Here is a 20428-nt window from a genome sequence, read left to right as displayed (position 1 = left end):
GGAAAGGTTTGACTGGATACATATAAAATGTTTCTCGCTGTAAGACATTTAAGTGACCCGTGTAGGGGGGGGGGGTTAATGAAGATGCAGGAAGGAAGAAAAAAATCATTGTGCACTGGGGGGGGGGGGGGGGGGGGGGACTTTTCACCAAATGAAAATAGTTTTGGTTAAGCTGGTTTGGTAGAGATCTGTATGAAACTAATTCGATATGCAGGCCATAGAACCGTTTCTGAATATTTATGGGGTAAACAACAGTGGTCTTTATCACTACTGAGGTAACTATCTGAGGTCTGAAACGTAATAAAGGGGTCCAGTTATGACGAACAATGTTAATAGGTTGGTCGTTATACATAGAGACAAATTCTCCTCCAAAGTTCATGGACTCAAAAAAGCACCAAAGCCTACCAAAAGGCAGTCCGTTTCAATAACGAGGTTAAAAATTCACTTTTCAATACCTGAATTCATGTGGTCGATGTTTCCAAAGCTCATGAATCTAGACTGCTAAATACACACACTCCTCGCTGTGGGATTGAACATCACTTTCATTTATATCTCGTCACGCAAATTACGGGAGAGCATCCAGAGGAATCTATACCTTTGGCACTAAAGGTAGCACTGGAGACTTGAGCAGAAAGCTCTGTATCAGGTAATAGAGGATGACCCAGAGGAAATACATTCTAAGGAGTAAGACTTTAGCCCCGTAAGTTGCTGGGTGACTGGGGCATCGCGTGCGTGCGGATTCGTTTCCTCAATGCAAGGCTGCTAGCTAGCTAGCTAGGATTTACGGAGGAGGGAGGGTATAGACAAGAGGACGGATAATAAGGACTGTGGCATGAATACCTAAAGAGATTGAATCAACAGGACCGCTTGTTTCTCTGCCTGTTCCACGGTGCATGTATTGCATTGCGAGCCCCACAGGCAGGTTTGGGCAAAATCTCAGACGACATGAAGGATGTCTCTGTTTTATAGTGTTTGACTGCCATGTTGATTCAGTAACAGTGAATGGTATAACTGAAAACGGGGAGATGTACAAACTGGGTGAAAAGTTTTGATGCAGACTTGTTTTCAATAATGCTCAGATGTATCGATTGCCTTCGTAGCAACGCAACATCATATAACCCTTTCTTACATTACAGAATATTTCATGTTTGTTTCATGACTTTCATAGACAACAAAGTTGTCATTATATATATTTATATACTGTTAATGTGCCTGATTTGCATGAAGAACTCTAGTTCACCCTCACGCTACATACAAGTAGGCCAACACATAGATAGCACTTCAGGGAGCAACTCCAAACAGTCTAAAGTCTCTTTCTTAAGTCTTTTCAATCTCTCACATTATGACATTTTATGTACAATATTGGTATATAGAACATAAATTACTACACAAAATTTAGCCTATTCACAATTGACGGTCAAGAACCAAAAGCAAATTTAAAAAACGCAAAGATTTCAGAGACAATGTTAATAAACGGCTTCAAAGATAACATTTTTATATAACTTTATATACTTTCTGTGCTCCCAAGACGTGAATGTGACCTGAAAAAGAAAAAGGAACTGTTTAAAAACTCCCCCTCACCTTTTCCCTCCTCAGTTAGGGGTAAGAGTTAAGTTTAAAAGACGGTAGCACGATTTGTCGACATCTTGTTCACGTGTAAACAGAGCTGGAGTAGCGTCTTGGATCCTTGTCTCTCTTCTGTACAAAAGTATAAATATATGCTTTCTCTCAAATTTTTTCACATATCTAGGACGTAGCGGACAAAAAAAAGGGTTGTTCTGTTCCAAAAGCGCCAGTGTAGCAGTAACTGTGTAGGAGGTTGTTTCTGTGTGCTGGCTTTTGTGGTTTTCTGCTGGGAGAGTTTGCATGGTGTTGGATGTTTGATCGTCTCTGCATAAATGGTTCGATTCTCCACCGTCCTGGGCCACTGGGCCAAGAGCAAACACCTTCTCACTACAGTAAATCCATTTTAGGTCTGTAATGCAGCAAGAGGGGCGACTTCTGAAATGCAAACAAAGAACAGAATGTCAAGATATTCTACAGAACGCAGCCACGAATGCATAAATATTTCTCTCTGAATTTCTAACCACAGTTCCCCTCTTCCACCAGGCCCGCGGTTCCAACCATTACCTTAAATCTCCATCTTGTCACTACGACGAATTTCAAAGTGTGATCCTTCCCCAAGATTTCTTCATTGCATAAAATATCCAGCTGAGGACAGAAGATAGGCAGGACCGTAAGTCACAGGGTGTCGTTTGACCTTCGACCCTGAACCCCAGAGATCCAGAACATTCCTCCTGACCACAGAGGGACTTCCATACACAAACACATCAGACACACACAGCTTTTGATGACGGTGTGTGTATTTGGTTCTAGCCTTGGCTCTTAGTCGGGTCTCTTTTCGCAGCGAGATTTAAGAAGCTAAACGTCAGCGCCAACCCTTCTCCTTCTCTCTCTCACATTCAGTCAGCGTCAAACACTCCCTTTTCTTGGAGAGGGAACAAAGATGGCACCGTGCATTTGAAAGGCCCCCCCCAGCCCCTCTGCAGCAGACCAGGGGAACAGGCGGTTTATTTTTTCTGTGCACAAAAGCTTATTTGTCCTAATCAAAAGAACCGCCTGGAAACCCCTACTTCTCCTGCGAATTAAACATTGATATTCTAGCGAGGCTGTTTGAAACTACATCGGCCAATCAATACTGGCTGTAACGAGTGCTAAGGGCTGGAGGTGAGGGCTGCTGCTGCACTGCCACAGCACCACCTACTGGCTGGGAGAGGGATAGCAGGTGGAAGGGCAGGGATCGGACACTGAAGATGTACATTTTACTTTGATCATTTAGCAGACACTTTTATCCATCCAAAGCGCCCTACAAATAATTAATGGAAGTACAGCTAAAGGTGTATAATTGCTCAAGACAATGCAGGTTCAAATCCCCCTTCCTTTACGTCACTTTGGATAAAAGCATTTACAGAATCGATCCACTATGATATACTGACACTAAAACAAATTTTCTTTGACGACACCCACAACTGTGCAGGTGCCACCAAGTGAAACAAAAAAAAGAGACCCGATAGGGGAAGTAAAGAACCGTAGAGCGAGGAGAACGCGTTAGACCAATAAGCCAGTTCTTCCTAACCATATAATCACCATCGTCTGACATGCCGCGCAGCCGACAAAACTGGGCATGTTGATGCCAGCTTATGACTGTCTGTTAGCGGTTGGAAATATACATTCTATCAACAGCATCTCTCGGTACAACAGATTAACGACAATGACATGGTAGCATGGCTGACAGCTGTGAGGAAGGGTGGAGGCCTGGAGACGAAGACCACCCACACATCTCCATGATGACACAATGCAGAACCCCCCCCCTCCACGATTAGCTGTGTCCCGAAGTTGCTTGTCAAATTCCCCCCCCCCATGCAGTTTTGACAGGCTTGTTCAAGCACCGTCAGAAAGCAAATGATATTACAAGACCTTATTTGCCTGAGAACATCTGGTTCGAAGATGGCAGAAAAAGATAGCAGAATCCTTCTTTGCGAGACGCTGTGACAGCTGTGGGGCTCTGACAGCACGTACAACACTACCCTGGGGCAGTGGGCAGGTAGCTGGGGCAGGTAGCTGGGGCAGGGGGGAGGTAGCTGGGGGCCAGGTAGCAGGGGGGCAGGCAGCTGGGGGCAGGGGGCCAGGTAGCAGGGGGGCAGGTAACAGGAGGCAGGGGACAGATAGCAAGGACATCCCCTAAAGCTATCTTGACCTCATGAAACGATGTTAGATTGTGGATGTCCTTGCCTCAGGGTGAGGGTGCATGTGGTCCTTACCTCGTTAAACGATGTGAGGTTTAGCTTCTTGGCGATGAACTTCTTGAGGTGAAGGACGGTGGCCTGAGCTGAGCAGCGGATCCACTTACGCTTCAGGCCACGAAGCTTACTGCTGTTACACTCTAGACAGATGCTGACCTGTGGGGCGAGCGCACACACACACACGCGCACACACACATACCTTTTAGAAACAGGATTTTCCCCAAAAATGTCTTGAGACATCCACCACAAACTGAATGCACAAAATCGAAAGTGTCAGATAATCTTAAATATTCATATAACCTAAGTATCGATATAAACATGACTCCTTCTCCCTCCATGTTACCTCTCTCTCTCTACCCCCTCCCTCCCTCCCCGCCCCCCCCCCCCCTTCAAACATGTTGACTCGTGGAGAAGGCCTGACTGCGCTGCTGCGACAACAACACCTAAGTTGCAGCTGATTGTCTGCTTTTCTGTTGTGCTCGCCTTCAAGGGAAACCACGCAAAAACAAACACTTTGGCTGTGAGCTGCATTAAAGTTAATGGTCTTTCAAAAGTCTTCAGGGCAGTCACATTACAGGGAGCATTATGGAAATGTTGAGACAATTACTGAGAGGAAAAGGACATTTCTGAGTGATGGGTATCCAGTAAACATGTGGTTTTAGAGCCAGGCATCACACTAGATTACACATTTATCTATGTGAGGAAGACAACAGGACACAGCGGTAGCTGAACATACTCTATAGTGAAACCCACCAACACAAGTATGGCTGCTAGTTCTATCCTTTCACCGGCTTCTGATCTGGCAGTCCTTGTTCCATTAACATTACACATTTTATTCATTTAGCAGAGAGCTTTCATTCAAAGCAATTTCAATGAAGTGACTCTAAATGTATTTTTTTCCTGAGAGAACTGGAAGTATGGATTTTGTTCTAGCAGAGAGCTTTCCTGTCTCTTGTCTCCTCTGGGTGTTTGAGAGGATCAGGCCTCATTACCCCCCCCCGCCGTCACCCCTTACCCCCCCGCCGCCACCCCTCCCAGCTCTGCTCTGCACCCCAAGGTCATGTTTCAGAAGGTCATTCAGAAGACACCAGAGGAAAGTTTTCCAAAACCCAGTCATGCATCCTCTCTCCTGCTGCTTATCATACTGTGTGTGTGTGTGTGTGTGTGTGTAACTGTGTGTGTGTGTGTGTGTGTAGCTGTGTGTGTGTGTGTGTGTGTGTGTGTGCCATTACATTTCCCTGTCTGACCGTAGTGGCCCTGGCATGGCCAAGTATGCCTCTTCTCCCAATCCTTCAAACCATGTGACTCCTCTATACCCCACCCACCCCCCACCCCACCATCCTCTGTCTATTGCATTATATCTCCTCTCCTTCATCACAATCAGATTAAGTCATGTGGCCTGTCCTCTCTCCCTCCATCAGTTTTTACCCTTCACAATCAGGCATCCATCTTGTCTCCCTCTCCCCTTCTCCCTTACACAGCCTCTCCCCCTCCCTCCATCCCATCCACCACTCCTCTCTCCCCCTTTCACTTTCCTTCCTCTCTTCCTCTCTCCCATCCCCTCCCCCCAGTGTTGTGTATACATCCTGGAGTCGGGAAGCCATATTAGCTATTCCATTCACACGTCGGCGTCTCTGGGGAACAGCTAAAGAGCAGGACCCCCTGCCCAACCGTGCAATCTCTCCGCAATCTCTCCGCAATCTCTCCACAATCTCCCCACAATCTCCCCGCAATCTCCCCGCAATCTCTCCGCAATCTCCCCACAATCTTTAAGAGTGGCTCCAGAGAGCCGGCGTCGCCTTGCCCCAGTCTGAGAACCCGCCGCGTCTAGGCATTCATGTATTCATGCTTTTATGCTTTCTCTAAAGACAGCAGGTAAACAAGAAACGCTCTCTCAGAGAAGCCCACAGCCCAGCTCCCTTTTCAACATTGCTGTTTTGACGGCTTCTGCGGCAGCGACAACAAGTAACCTCTTCTGCATTATTGATATCATTCACCGAGCTTGAGAACGCGACGGAATACAGATGAAATTGAAAGGAAGCTTGCATTTGAAATGCGACGGTTGTCAATCGCGTTCTGGGTGTCACTGTAGCTACACAAACACCAAAAACACTAGATAAGCCTAGATGTAACAAACTAGATCAGACTTGAACATGTGTGTGTGTGAGTGTTGGTGTGGAGGGGGGGTGATGTGAATTATATCATAGAAACTGGACGAAGGAAATGGTATTTCCTGTCCCGACAGGAAGTGATGCGTACCTGTTCGTCACTCCGGTGGTAGTCGTTATCCTCCTCGGGCTTCTCCTCTGCCGTCTCCTTATTGGCTGTGTCTTCTGACTTCACGTCACCTGGCAAGAACCAATGAGAGGCAAAATTAGGAGACCGGAATGCTTCGAATGTGAACCATGCCGTGGAAACTTAAGAAAACAGTTTTTTTCCGGATTCAGCTAAATGATAAATAATACTTCATAAATATATTTATTGTCTTTGTGCACTACTGTAAGGGCCAATTCCTGTTGATTGAGAACAGGGTGTCCGCTAACTCACAGTCAACAGCAGGGTTTCCCGCAGCACTTTTCAGTTAAGGTGGCCGCCTTAGCAACACACGCCTGCCGCCTTAACTACGTTGTCGTCGTAAAATAAATAAATATATATATATCTTTATTTATAGCGATATCCGCCGTTGTCCTGTTTTCTCTCTTCCATTCCAAATCGGCAAACCCCACCCTACCACCTTAACTAACACATTTTCTGCAGGAAACCCTGAGGTATAATCTAGTGGACATACGCAGTTTGTGCTTAGCTGCTAGCTCTGGCTCTCCCCCACAACAGCACCTCCAGACTGCCTTGATTGTGGTTCAAGTGGGCAAGAACCGCTTCTGATTAACCTTCATCCAGGCCCCTTAACAACCCAGAAGCTGCTCTCATAAGTAGGCTCTGGGTCTGTCCTCGACCAGAGGACAGGGCCAGAGGTGGACCAGAGAGACCTGGGCTGCTGTAGCTGCTGCTAGCTCACAGGCAGCAGGAGCTGGGAAAACACATTTGTCTGATGGTGACCTTGTTCTTGGTTCACCACAGTGGCATAGCCACGAGGGGGCCTGGGGGGGCCTAGGCCCCCTCATTTACATGTCCACCCCCCCCCCCCCCCACACACATTTCTGATGACAAAAATGCCAATTGTAAATATATAAATGTTTTTGTGTCAAAAACTCATTTTAAGATGAAGCCTGATACACTTGTGAATGTGGACAAAGGACCAGGTTAAGGAGTAGGTAAAAAAAGACTGATTGATATGGGGTGGAAAGGAGAGGGAGAGAGAGAAATGGAGGGAGAGAGAAATGGAGGGAGAGAGAGATGGAGAGAGAGAGAGGGAGAGAAAAAGGAGAGGAACAAAAGCTTTCATTGTCCACATTCTCAACCACTCGCACTTAATTTACATTTTAAGCGTGTTGCTCAGTCCCAGACAGCATGGGAGAAAAAACACCAATCTGTCCTCCAGCTGAGTCTTAATTATCAAAATTCAGAAAGGGACTTAAGCGAGCAATTACCCTTTTAAATGACCCTCGGGGCGCCGTTTAAACAGCCCTCCAGAGGCAGGACCCAACAGCTGGTCGCTTTCGCTCCCTGCTCGCTCCCCAGTCACACCCGGACGAGGTGAGACCAGGGGTGAGGACAGCGTCCATCCTACCTCTAGTATGCATGTATATAGTATCTACTATATGGTCTAGTATGCATGTATATGGTATCTACTATATGGTCTAGTATGCATGTATATGGTATCTACTATATGGTCTAGTATGCTTGTATATGGTATCTACTATATGGTCTAGTATGCATGTATATGGTATCTACTATATGGTCTAGTATGCATATGGTATCTACCATACTAGTTGTGGGTATTGGGATGCATCGATAGTGTTCCACAAGCAGGAGGTGTGCAAGGTCTGAGACATGGTCAGACCGTACCACTGGGAGGTATGTAACAGGGGTGCTTGGCGGACCGTACCATTGCGTTGTGGATCTAGGTGTGGCTTCATGTGACACAGCTCTCCTTTGATGTCTCCTGGCACCTCCATGCCCAGCTTCTGGTAGAAGTCTCTCTGTTTCTTGATCTCCGCTGCACACACAGGAAGGGAGAGGATAGAACACATTCAGGGGAGAATACAGGCTCAGGGTTCAGTTAATAATAATAATAATAATGTTGTCACAGTGCTCCCTTCATTGTCAACGCTACTACATCAGCAGGGTTCCCCTAGGTTCATAACAGGTCAGTCTCTTCTTTCCCGCTATGGTCAGTATTTGCGTCAGCGACGGTGCACATTACATTCATTCATTGTTAATGCAGAGTTAAACCTCCAATCCCACTGTCTAACGCATGAGTAGGAAGCTGGATCTGCAGTCGTGAATGAGATGAATACTGAACATGCCAGAGTCACAGGGGGCAGGGGCAGGAGGGAGGGGGGGAGGGCGTGAGGGAGGGAGGAAGGGGGGAGAGGAAGATGATCTCATGGAGAGAGCCTTACCTTCTTGAAGTTCCGGAACCAACTTGTAGACAATATCTTGCATTGTTCTGTCATGGCTAGAGGAAGAACAGACGTGTTATAATTTGAGACATTTTCGTCATCCCAAATGTTCTCCAAGATTAGTCTCTGGAAATTATTCTCATTACAGATTGATTTGACGATGGATTTATATGATCCATCCATCCTGCTCATTATTTTATGTATTTTATGTTCCGTTTTGTAAAATGGTTTGAAAACAAAACAGCCTATCAATTTCACGGTGACGTGTTTAATCGGAAAAGCCTTAAACTCAATAAAATATTGAGTTTCAGAAAGGCAATCAGAGACAGATGTGAATCACAGCGGTTTCCTAAATGTCAGCGCGTGACATTCAGTTTGTTGGGAACCCCTCCAGCATGAAACAGGTCAGTTACCACGGAGGGGTTTTTGTGTGTGTGTGTGTGTGTGTGGTGTCTACCCAGCGATGGCCCTGACTATGCATGTCAATCCCCAGTCTCCGCAGGGACAGACTGGTGTGTATTGCTGTAGAGTCGTATAAAACCTGGAAATGATGTGTTTTCCCCTGCTGGAGAGTGAAGGTCAGTCTGTGCTGAGAGGGCACTGGAAAAACTCTCATAATTAGCTAACAGTCAGCCACCTTCCTGCCCTCGTTCTCTCCCTCCCTCCCAGCCACCCACCGACCCAGCCTCCCTCCCAGCCACCCACCGACCCAGCCTCCCTCCCAGCCACCCAGCGACCCAGCCTCCCTCCCAGCCACCCAGCGACCCAGCCTCCCTCCCAGCCACCCACCGACCCAGCCTCCCTCCCAGCCACCCACCGACCCAGCCTCCCTCCCAGCCACCCACCGACCCAGCCTCCCTCCCAGCCACCCACCGACCCAGCCTCCCTCCCAGCCACCCACCGACCCAGCATCCCTCCCAGCCACCCACCGACCCAGCCTCCCTCCAAGCCACCCACCGACCCAGCCTCCCTCCCAGCCACCCAGCCTCCCTCCCCTCCTCAGATCAGACAGCCCTCTGGTTGTTGCTGTGCTGCCAAACGCAGCCTCTCTCAGCCAGACAGCGCCCCCTACCTGACAGAGCGACAGGTGCAGCGAGCACAGTTAGAGCAACCTTCTGGTACTACCAGACATGAAGATGTCTCACTTCACATCCATCTCTCCAACTACAGACAGCATGTTTACCCCTTTTTCATGGAAGAACGCGGCAGAATGAGGCATATAACAGTAGGATATAACACTACCTACTGGGCGCAGTGACAATAAATCAAATATAATCAATGTTAAATGTAAATATAGTCATGTTGATTTCAGAATGGCTACAGATATATACACACACACACAGACGTAGAGTCTATAATAAAATCGACTGGTGTATCAGCCACAATGAACAGTATCCTCTGTGAGTGTGCTGTGTTCATGATGGATGGGGTGTAGTATTGAGATGCCCCTGGTGAGCCCTACGAGGCGTCTCTGGGGATGATTCTGAGCAGAAATCAAGTGAGAGCCAGGAGGAGCCGGTCCAGACCTGCTACTGGCTCATCTACTGAGAGCAGCTGCCACACTGCAGGCCCCAGGCACTTACACACTGATGAAACACAGGGCCTGGCGAGTGAGTGTGTGTGTGTGTGTGTGTGTGTGTGTGTGTGTGTGTGTGTGTGTGTGTGGAACTGTATGTGTTTTTTTCTGTGAACGTGTGTGTACGCACGTGTGTGTGGGCGTGTAAGAATGGGTGCGTGTGTGTATGAATGTGTGCGTGTGTTTATGTGTGTATGCGTGTGTATGAATGTGTGCATGTGTGCGTGTGCTTGAATGAGTGTGTGTGTGTGCAGGATGCATTGATCTACTCACCCGATGTACTGCAGAGGATGACTCTGGTGAATCACGATCCTACAGGTGGGGCAAGTATTGTTCTCTTCCAGGTACTTCACCAGACAGCTTCTACAGACTGGACACACACACACAGGGTCAGTACTACTGCAGAGTGAACACACACACACACACACACACACAGACACAGGGTTAGTCCTACTGCAGACTGGACACACACACACACACACACAAGGTCAGTCCTACTGCAGACTGGACACACACAAATCTAGTCGACTATTTCTAGACTAAAACCTGAGAGATAACAGTAGTATGCATCTATGTACTAGTAGTGTATATGTACTAGTAAGAGCTGAATCTCTGCTTCATGTTGATGTCTTGTTCAGTAAGCAAAAGTCTGTGCTATTGTTCTGACTCAGCCAACTGTAGTCCAATGTCTCCCCCTGGTGACTGAACACAGTACTAAACTGCCCACTGCTGATTACATGGACTGGCTGAATCCTCCTCTCTCCAGGATGGCCTCTAGGGAGAGACACCAGTGTGTCTGCTCACCAAGATATCACAGCCATTATTGAGGCAATTAGACTTGACACCGTTAATAACTTGGCGCCGGAGTGGTGAGTGAAGATCTTGATGGCTGTGGGCTCCCAGAGTGCGAACGTTTCTGACCACAGGACGGTGTCATTACAGGGAGGAGCTGAGGGGGTCCCACAGAGGCTGAAGTGACAAGACTGATGGCTCTCGTCAGGGGCCGGTAGATGTCACACTCACAGGACTGTGGGGTATTCTGGATCTGGACTGGGCTCCCAGACTGGGCCCTGTGATGTGCGTGTGCAAGCATGTGTGAACGTGTGTGTGTGCGGGGTCACAAATCACAGGTGTGTCTGTGTGGTCAGAACTCACAGGTGTGTAAGCACTCGGTAACCGTGGTAGCGTCGATCAGGTAGCCCTCACACAGACGGCAGGTGATGTGGGCGTTGATGTCCCACAGCCTGATCTTCCGGGTCAGCATGTCGGGGTTCTGAAAAGAGGACGAAACAAGGAGGTGAGTGTGTGTGAGTGAGAGAGGCATACGAGACAGATGACAAAGAAACAGAATGACAGAGAGAGATACAGAGAGAGAGAGTGTGAGAGAGAGAGAGAGAGAGAGAGAGAGAGAGGCATACTAGACAGATGACAAAGAGAGAAACAGAATGGCAGAGAGAGATACAGAGAGAGAGAGTGTGAGAGAGAGAGAGGCATACTAGACAGATGACAAAGAGAGAAACAGAATGACAGAGAGACAGACTGATATTTATCTCCTGCCCACCCCTAATGCTGCCATGTGTGGACTGAGGGAGGTCTGGAGGCCTGCTGTCTTCCTTCGGGCCTGGCAGCGTTAACTCAGCATCCTGGACACCCTGTTGTGTACCTGGAGGAACACACACACTTTTATGAGATTATTTTATTCAAAGTGAGAGCGGGATTTGAACCTGAAACCTCTTGATCTGCAGTTGCAGGTCTGCAGGTTGTACAAGTGTGGATATTACCTCACAATGGACATGGTTCAGTTGGATTTAATCAGCACTTATTAGACTCATTTCTGTTCCGGAATCTCATTAGCTGTGAGATAAACTAACTAAATCTAAATCTTATTTATACAGCCATTTTTACAAGCAAAGTCACATAGGTTTCACTGATGCCCTCAGATCAGCACCTATAACCAAACTAAACCCTTTACCTAAACCTGAAGAGAAGACAAGAAAAAACTCAACAACAAAAAGCAGTCAGAGGAGCTGGAAGGCTCCTTGTGTGGGCCTGGTGAGCGAGGGCCTTGTGAGCGAGGGCCTGGTGAGCGAGGGCCTGGTGAGCGAGGGCCTGGTGAGCGAGGGCCTGGTGAGCGAGGGCCTGGTGAGCGAGGGCCTGGTGAGCGAGGGCCTGGTGAGCGAGGGCCTGGTGAGCGAGGGCCTGGTGAGCGAGGGCCTTGTGAGCGAGGGCCTGGTGAGCGAGGGCCTGGTGAGCGAGGGCCTGGTGAGCGAGGGCCTGGTGAGCGAGGGCCTGGCAGGGAAGCAGTTAGCTCATTTATCAGTGTTGTGTATCTGGATCCACAATGTAGCTGCACCTCACGGCCACACAACACCAGCCTGCTGTCTGCTCACCAGACTGTGAAATGAGCAGACTAGAGATGCTGGCAAACAGACCATCTGAAAACTACACACACTGCTGCTACTACTACTACACACACACACACACACACACTCACTACACACACACTCAGTGCTCATATACACACACACACACACACACACACACACACACACACTACACAGTGCTCATAGACACACTGCTCATACAGGCTATACACACACAAACACACACACACGCTACACAAAGAAATAACTTATCAAGGGCTGTTTCAGAGTCATCAGAAGCATCATTTGCCAGTTCAGAGGTGCATCTTAAATGGGTGATTAGCAATGAAGAGCTTCTTTCTTGAGGCTGTCAGTGACATAAGACTAGGCCTTTGGATAACCCTGGACAGAGCTAGAAGGTACAGTATTAGATACCCTTCACATTTCCTGCACTCTCTCTCTCTCTCTCCCTCTCTCTGCTTTCGCTCTCGCTCATCTCCTCACACCTTCCGCTTGATTTGATGGAGGAAGACAGAAACCAGAAGGCTTTTCGTGAAAAACCAAAAACTTGAAAGAAACTGAGAAAACGCGTTTGTTCTCTGCATCAGATCTGCCTTAGGAGTCCAGGATGTAAGGAGACAGCAGAGCCGGAGTCTGGCTGGCGGGATCAGACGAGAACCCTGGAGAAGGAGGGACTTTAGTCACCCAGCCCCGCAGCTTCACACACCTTCACACAGGTACGACCCCTCAGCCCCCCCTTCACCCTGAACACACAGACAGCTGCTCCACAGAGATGAGGGCTGGGGATCATAACCCTAACCCTGGGGATCATAACCCTGGGGATCATAACCCTAACCCTGGGGATCATAACCCTGGGGATCATAACCCTAACCCTGGGGATCATAACCCTGGGGATCATAACCCTAACCCTGGGGATCATAACCCTGGGGATCATAACCCTGGGGATCATAACCCTAACCCTGGGGATCATAACCCTGGGGATCATAACCCTGGGGATCATAACCCTAACCCTGGGGATCATAACCCTGGGGATCATAACCCTGGGGATCATAACCCTGGGGATCATAACCCTGGGGATCATAACCCTGGGGATCATAACCCTGGGGATCATAACCCTGGGGATCATAACCCTGGGGATCATAACCCTGGGGATCATAACCCTGGGGATCATAACCCTGGGGATCATAATCCGAGCTATGCCCAAACCTCGTCTACGCACCCGTTACTGCTACTTCTACATGTGACTGGGGAGTGAAATAATGTTGTTGAGGAAAAAAATTGTTATGTCAGAAGGACATTATATAAGAGTCAGAGACCAGACAGACAGACGGGGGGGGTTAGTGCTGGAGGGTGTGGAGAGGTCACAGTGTTTACCCCGGGTTCACCCCACGCTAAGCTAACTCAACATCAGCCTGGCCTTGTCATGTCTGTTGACACATCCTAGTTCTGACCCGTTTACAGAACACTGTAGCCTTCACCCGCTATTCATAAACACTTCATTATCACACACACAGCATGGATATACAGAGAGTGAAAAGGAGATTGTGAGAGACAAGCCTCCCCCCCTCTCTCACTCACACACACACACACACACACACACATCTGATACAGAGAGAAAGAGGCAGTGACACACATACACGCGCACACACACACACAGTGATGAGCCACAGATGACTGTTGCTAAACTCCAGTCATTCATAAGCAGTAGTGAAGATGTAATCCTGCTTGCAAAAGACACACACACACACACAATCACACTACACATACACACCACACTACAAACACCACACACACACACACACATTTAGCATCACAAAGAGCCCCTGTTGGCTGCCTGTGGGTGCTGGAGTGTTTGGATGGAGGCTAGATTGGACGGCAGCTGGGGACAGGGCCACTGAGGCCTGGATCAAGAACAAGAAGAGGAGTCCTCGTCTGGTGGCTGGCTTGGAATCACTTCAAAAACCCTCTCCCTCTCTCTGTACTCTCTCTCTCCCTCTCCCTCTCCGTACTCTCCCTCTCTCTGTACTCTCCCTCTCTCTGTACTCTCTCTGCTCTCTCTCTGCTCTCTCTCTCTCCCGCTCTCTCTCTCTCCCTCTGCTCTCTCTCTTTCCCTCTCTCACTCTCTCTCCCTCTCTCTCTGCTCTCGCTCTCTCTCTGCTCTCGCTCTCTGCTCTCCCTCTCTCTCTACTTTAAAGAAACACACACCAACAAGTGAAACCATAAATAAGCACACACAGACAAGCAGAACCACAGACAGACACACACCGACAAACACACACACACAGAGAAGTGAAACCATAAAAAACACATACACACCACACCAACAAGCAAAGCCACAAACACACAAGTTAAACCATAAACACACACACACAGAGTGGTTCCTCCTCTTAATGCTGTTGGACGGGGACTCCTGAATGAGGGTGTTGGAGCCAAGACTCCTGTCAGACAATGACAGCATTCAGAGAGGGCGCAGTGACTGGAGCGCTCCCTCAGCCTCACCCTGGGCCTCAGCCTCACCCTGGGCCTCAGCCTCTCACCCTCACCCTGGGCCTCAGCCTCACCCTGGGCCTCAGCCTCACCCTGGGCCTCAGCCTCTCACCCTCACCCTGGGCCTCAGCCTCACCCTGGGCCTCAGCCTCACCCTGGGAACACGGGATCTGGACTGCTGGAGGACAGTGGAACAGTTAACGGCAACACGTCGCATCAACATTGCTTCCGCTGCCATGGAACTACAATATAGCGATAACTAACATTGTGGTTAAATAGGAACTGCTGTGTTATTAAATTGTATTGAGTGTTAACAGTGTAGGTTTATACAGAAGTGTAAGTAGGCCCAGATTGGGGAAGAGGTGTTGGGGGTAAGTGGATGTTGTAAAGGGGCAGACGAAGGCTGTGTCACCAAAATGAGATCAATGTTAACATCCACTTACCCCAGGAAAGCCCAACTTCCCCCACACCCCGTTTCACTTGTGTAATAACCCTTACTAAATTGTAATGAAGTGTAACTACATAGCCGTTCCTAAATACAAGTATATCTTAAAGTGTTACTACTGTGTTGTTCGTATAGGTGTTGCTATGTTTCATGGTACTTAATGCAACCTTAATGCAAAGTGTCGCCCAGTAAGCTGTTTGACTATCTGTGATAAGGCCCACAGAGCAGACACAGACACTGGCCCTTCTGAGGAGATAACTCGACGTAAACAAGGTAGAAACATGATCAAAGTGACTGGGCACCAACAGCAGCCTGGCACACTGAGATAAAACAACCTCACAAGGACCAGGAAGGATTCCTGAAGTCAGGTTTGTGTGAGGTCGTGTTTAGAGTAAACACTGATGAATGCTGACGTTCTACTCATTTAGCAGACGCTTTTATTCACAGCGGCATACAGACACAGCAGATGGATCAAGAATTGGATGCAACAGTATTTTGGCGAGTCAAGGAATACTATTCTAGACCCAGTGCATCTCAGGGACCAAGCATGGAGAACAACAATAACAACTCAATTACTGTGCAAGAACATTTCAGCTACAATAGTGCATAACACAGCACGGCAAAATCAATGTCATAAGTGCAACATCAAACAATTTAGTAGGTGCAGTCTACTGCCAGACAGTGGTAGAACAATTTCGAATGCTTGCACTGAAAAGGATTATTTTTTATACATAAATTACCTCTGTGTCCTTGAACTTTGGTCTGGCGGATTTGTTTTGAGTCACAAAGTAGGCTGGGCCATGGATCAAGGTCCTACGATATCTGGGCTGGGATCTGTCGAAACTGACAGTCTAACTCACACAGGTACTGTTGTGTTGCTGTCAGAAGGCCAAAGTGCTTTTCTATGCACTGGTGCTTTCAGCAGTAATCTCCTTAAAAGCATGATTATGATTCAAACTTATGTGGAACAAAGCTAAAATAAATGGATTTGCGATTTCATAATTTGGAAAGACTTTGGAGCCAAGTGCTTGTAATATGTGTTAGTTAATAAGTAATACGGCCTGGGTAAGTTAGGTACACTTATTATCACATTAATGTTGATTAGCATCTTATAAAGGCATTATTATCTGTCAGGGAAAGATTTTTTTACAAGCACCAGGAACTGAAGAGCCATAATTCCATGTGCTTCAGTTTAAACTGAAAGAAACAAAAGTAAGTTCAGTAATAACGTCTTTAGTCAAACTGCATTCCATCAAATAAAACCAACAACCAACAACCAACCGACTCCTGTTGTGGTTCAGGTCTGGCAGGTTTGGTATCAAGCACCAACAGACGGAAGCTGATTGGCTAGTTGACCGGCATAAGCCTAAATGTGGCACCTTTTCATGGCTGTGCGTGAGTTCAATTGGTTCAAATTCATCCCTCAGGATACACCCCACCCTGTCACGACATTGACAGTGCTTTTCACTGTCTGGAGACGGTGGTGTTTATGAAAGGTGGGCTGGACAGTCCTGAGTCAGAGGACCTGAAGACAAACAGGGTGAGGGAGGATGGACCCTGTACATGCTGTCACCACCGCCCGTAACCACAACACAGAGGAGTCTGACTGTCAAACATACAACTAAATGTTGGACTACACTCGGCTGGGAAAACTGATATTGGTATGAGAAGTGTAGTGCAATTAAACAGCAGGCCGAACCAAATAACTTGAGCAACAGCCAGATATCACTGTTATGCATTTAAATATAAACCTACAACCCTCCTGCTGTGTTCTGGTAAAGGCTGGATACAGGGAATACCAAGGTAGAAAAACACAACGTACGAACATTTAACTATGATATTTCGCAACAGATACCTGGTAGCTTGCTTCTACCTCAAAAACGGAAACACGCATGTTGTCCATAAGTGCCCTCATCTCAGCTGAACTCTGACCACATTCAATAGAAAACTTCACTGTCAGCGTGTGAAAGCGTGACTGCTCGGGAACAAGTGGCCTCACTCCTGGTCCTCTTGACCTCTCACCTTTGACCTCCAGGGTTATGACACCCTGTAATCCAAAAGGGCAGGCTGCTCTAACGACCCTGTACACAGACTGACTATCACCCTGAACAGGCATGTGAGACATGACCCTGGTGCCCCAGTAAGGACTAGAGGTCCTATTTGAGGGTGTAGGTCGGTTACTGGTGCTGATCTGAAGGCTTCTGTGTGTGCTTGTAAACAGGGGCTTTACAAACTGTGTGACTGTTAAGCTAACTCAGGGGCTGAAGGCTAGCCCAGTGAGAAGCAGGGCATTTCTAGGTTTTATGGAAGTATTCTATTACACTCCACATTCACCTCTTTGAGGAAGACAACTGGACACAGCGGTAGCTGAACATACTCTATAGTGAAACCCACCAACACAAGTATGGCTGCCAGTTCTATTCTTTCAACAGGCTTTTGATCTGGCAGTCCTTGTTCCATTAACATTTCACTTTTTATTAATTTAGCTGAGAGCTTCCACCCAAAGAGACATCAGATAGAGATGGAGCACATAGAAAGCAGAGAGGAAACCTCACGGATCAGAAAGGCACAGTTCTAACAGTATTTCCCTGGTCAGGGTCAAGGACTGTTCTATACAAGATCAAAGTAACCACTTCTCCACCCGGGGAGAGTCAGATGGCTGAGCGGTTAGAGAGTCGGGCTATTAATCAGAAGGTTGTTGGTTCGATTCCCGGCCATGCAAAATGACGTGTGTCCTTGGGCACGGCACTTCACCCTACTTGCCTCGGGGAGAATGTCCCTGTACTTACTGTAAGTCGCTCTGGATAAGAGCGTCTGCTAAATGACTAAATGTAAACTATGTGAATATCTCACCTGCGATTATGCATTGATGCAACATCTGCACAGTAACAGATAGGGAATTCAAATGATGATGACGCGTAAACCAAGGAAGGGAAGAGTAACTTCCCGTGGCTGTTCCTGACGTGGTCCACAGACCTGCAAATCACATACCGTGGGCACCGTTGATCTTGAGACATGATGCCTCTTCATTCCACCTGCTTTCGAGTTCACGGGCCTGTGATTAAAGGCGGTTTGAAGCTGCCGTCTTTGTGACAAGGTGCAAAGCCTCAACAAGATGCTGGGTTTATTTTGTTTTTGGAACCTTTAAGGAGCGAGATCAAAAAAGGGGGAAGATGTTGACTCAGTAGAGATAAATGTGCTAACCAGTGCTAACATGCATGGATAACTTCCCTGGATTGATGTGATCATTTACCCAATGCTTTTATCCAAAGCTAAGTACGGGGAGGGGTGGAGGTGGGGAGGGTAGGTGGGGGAGGGGGGGCAGCTGCATGTCCTCACTTCACCTGATGTGACTCACAGGTCTCCTCACAGTTCTACTCTAACTGGCAGAACCGACAAGTGCTTCTGGAGCCTTCCCAGTGCCCACCAATTACCCAGTCGGCCAACATGCCATTTGTCAAATGATCTTCTTTAACTCATCGTTTAGGCCGAACTGTGAGTGAATTCCGAGATATTGCTAAATAGGCCCTTCGTTTATTGGATATCTAAAATCCGGAAGATTCTGTCCTAATTAAACGTCACTTCTTTCTCTGCTGTCAAACACAGAAAGCTAGCTATTCCAGAGTGGTCAATCTTAGTAATTCTGTGTGTGTGTTTGTGCAAGAACTGAATTTACACAACAGTTACGAGTCAGTTTCTCAAGATTTTGACTTCCGCAGCAGTTTGGGAAGAACACATTGATCCGTTTACTTCTGCATTTGACTGGAACATTTTCGTCCCAATATCAGACACAACCAAAATCCTATTACATGATCAAAACGGTGTGATTGTGAATCAACTGTGTGATTCATCATTTTGTGAAGAAAAGAAAGATTTGACCTATCTGTATGTGTCGACAGAGGTATGAACTAAATGCATGGGTAAATTCAGGGTCAAATAAGAACCTATACATTGGGTGATGGTGTCACTTCATGTGGAATCCAGAAATATACAGAAGTGATATGGGGCATCCAGTTTACTAGGGTGGGATTCCACCCGGACAACTGATGAATGTGCTATATTCTGGCCTTTGACAAGCATGCACGGAAGATATCTACTACATTTGTTTATCAACAAATTCAGTAATGAAGAGAACTGAAGAATAACTACAGTATAAAGCAACTGGCGACTTGAATGTTGATCAAAGCAAAAACTACCAAAACAAGTCTCGTCAATACAGCTCGTTGAAAATGTAAATGCTTTGTGCCTTGTTCCTTGTCTAGTGTAGTCGATGGATGTCAGGCAACCGTAGATAGGGTCAGAAGACTTGTTGGCTGGACTGACTCTTTGGCCGAACCCCACAATGTCACAGTTTACAGCGGTCAGGTGGGGGCGAAATAGCCCCTACAAGCATGAACTTTCTTTTGTCTTGATTTGATCATGTGGCGAGAACTACCTCGCGGATTTACCACGAACTTTGAGAGCCCGAAGGGTTTTTTAATGGTGAACCATGGTTTTTCAAGAACATTCCAAGCAATGTGATTGACTGGTTTGCTGCTCAATAACAACGAAAAAAAAATGACATACTCGAGACCGTCTACAAGACACCCTCTCCTACAAACGGTGCAACGTGCTCCCGGCTAAGCCGAGATCCTCTTATAATGCACTTTTCCTTGAAAAGAATCCCGGTGTGCAACTGCAGGCCCGGCGCGGCCATACACTAGGCTACAACACAGGCATATAAAACAACACGTATAGCATGCCCATACCACCAAGCGGAAAAGACACAGCCACAAAATGAATAAGAACAATACAAATCCTTGCCATATATCGCCAATAAGCGTACTGTTATAGCAGCATTTCCCACATATTTTAAGTTAAACGAACTAACCTGTTTCGGAACAGTTCAGTCTGCTGGATATTGGGTTGAATCCGAGTTAAATCCACTATCAGTAAAACAAAGAGGCGAAAATGTCCGGGCAATCCCGAAACAGGCCGAAACAGCACTCTGGAGCTGTGCTGGGCATGCGCCGAATGATAAAGAGGAGGAGATTTAAATTAGATTGATCTTCAAGTTGGCCAAATCTTTTAGTGTCTCATGAATTTCATAGGAGTATTTCGGCAAGTTTATTACGACAATATATTTTATTCACTCACAACATCATTGAGTTGTTAATGAGAAACGGATTACGGCTCAGGTCATTTCCAATAACATTTTCAGATGATTTAGC

The 20428-nt window shown here is 47.2% G+C and overlaps 1 protein-coding gene across 2 annotated transcripts; it reads right to left on the bottom strand.

Moving 5' to 3' along the window:
• Positions 1–1503: 1503 nt before the first annotated feature.
• On the bottom strand, positions 1504–11478 carry LOC136954359 (polycomb group RING finger protein 3). Of its 2 annotated transcripts, XM_067247972.1 has the most exons (9): positions 11464–11478; positions 11058–11175; positions 10176–10272; positions 8327–8382; positions 7810–7920; positions 6063–6151; positions 3822–3959; positions 2131–2211; positions 1504–2001 (listed from the first exon to the last, which is right to left on the bottom strand). In XM_067247972.1, exons 1-9 carry the CDS (start codon positions 11476–11478, stop codon positions 1954–1956), a joined length of 753 nt encoding a protein of 250 aa, XP_067104073.1. In that variant the 3' UTR covers positions 1504–1953. The 2 variants fall into 2 exon arrangements, with proteins under 2 accessions (XP_067104073.1, XP_067104074.1); XM_067247973.1 differs by lacking the exon at positions 11464–11478 and having other exon boundaries at positions 11058–11187.
• Between the last annotated feature and the right edge of the window lie 8950 nt (positions 11479–20428).

This window comes from Osmerus mordax, chromosome 12, assembly GCF_038355195.1.
Source record: "Osmerus mordax isolate fOsmMor3 chromosome 12, fOsmMor3.pri, whole genome shotgun sequence".
Classification (NCBI taxonomy): domain Eukaryota; kingdom Metazoa; phylum Chordata; class Actinopteri; order Osmeriformes; family Osmeridae; genus Osmerus; species Osmerus mordax.
This window is presented reverse-complemented; position numbering and strand designations above follow the sequence as displayed.

Excerpts from the sequence above, each read along its gene's own strand:
- LOC136954359 (XM_067247972.1), bottom strand. Across the intron at positions 10,273-11,057 it reads TACCGAGTGCTTACACACCT|TCTGTAGAAGCTGTCTGGTG; the intron begins GTGAGTTCTGAC and ends GTGTGTGTCCAG. Across the intron at positions 2,002-2,130 it reads TGACAAGATGGAGATTTAAG|AAGTCGCCCCTCTTGCTGCA; the intron begins GTAATGGTTGGA and ends TTTGCATTTCAG.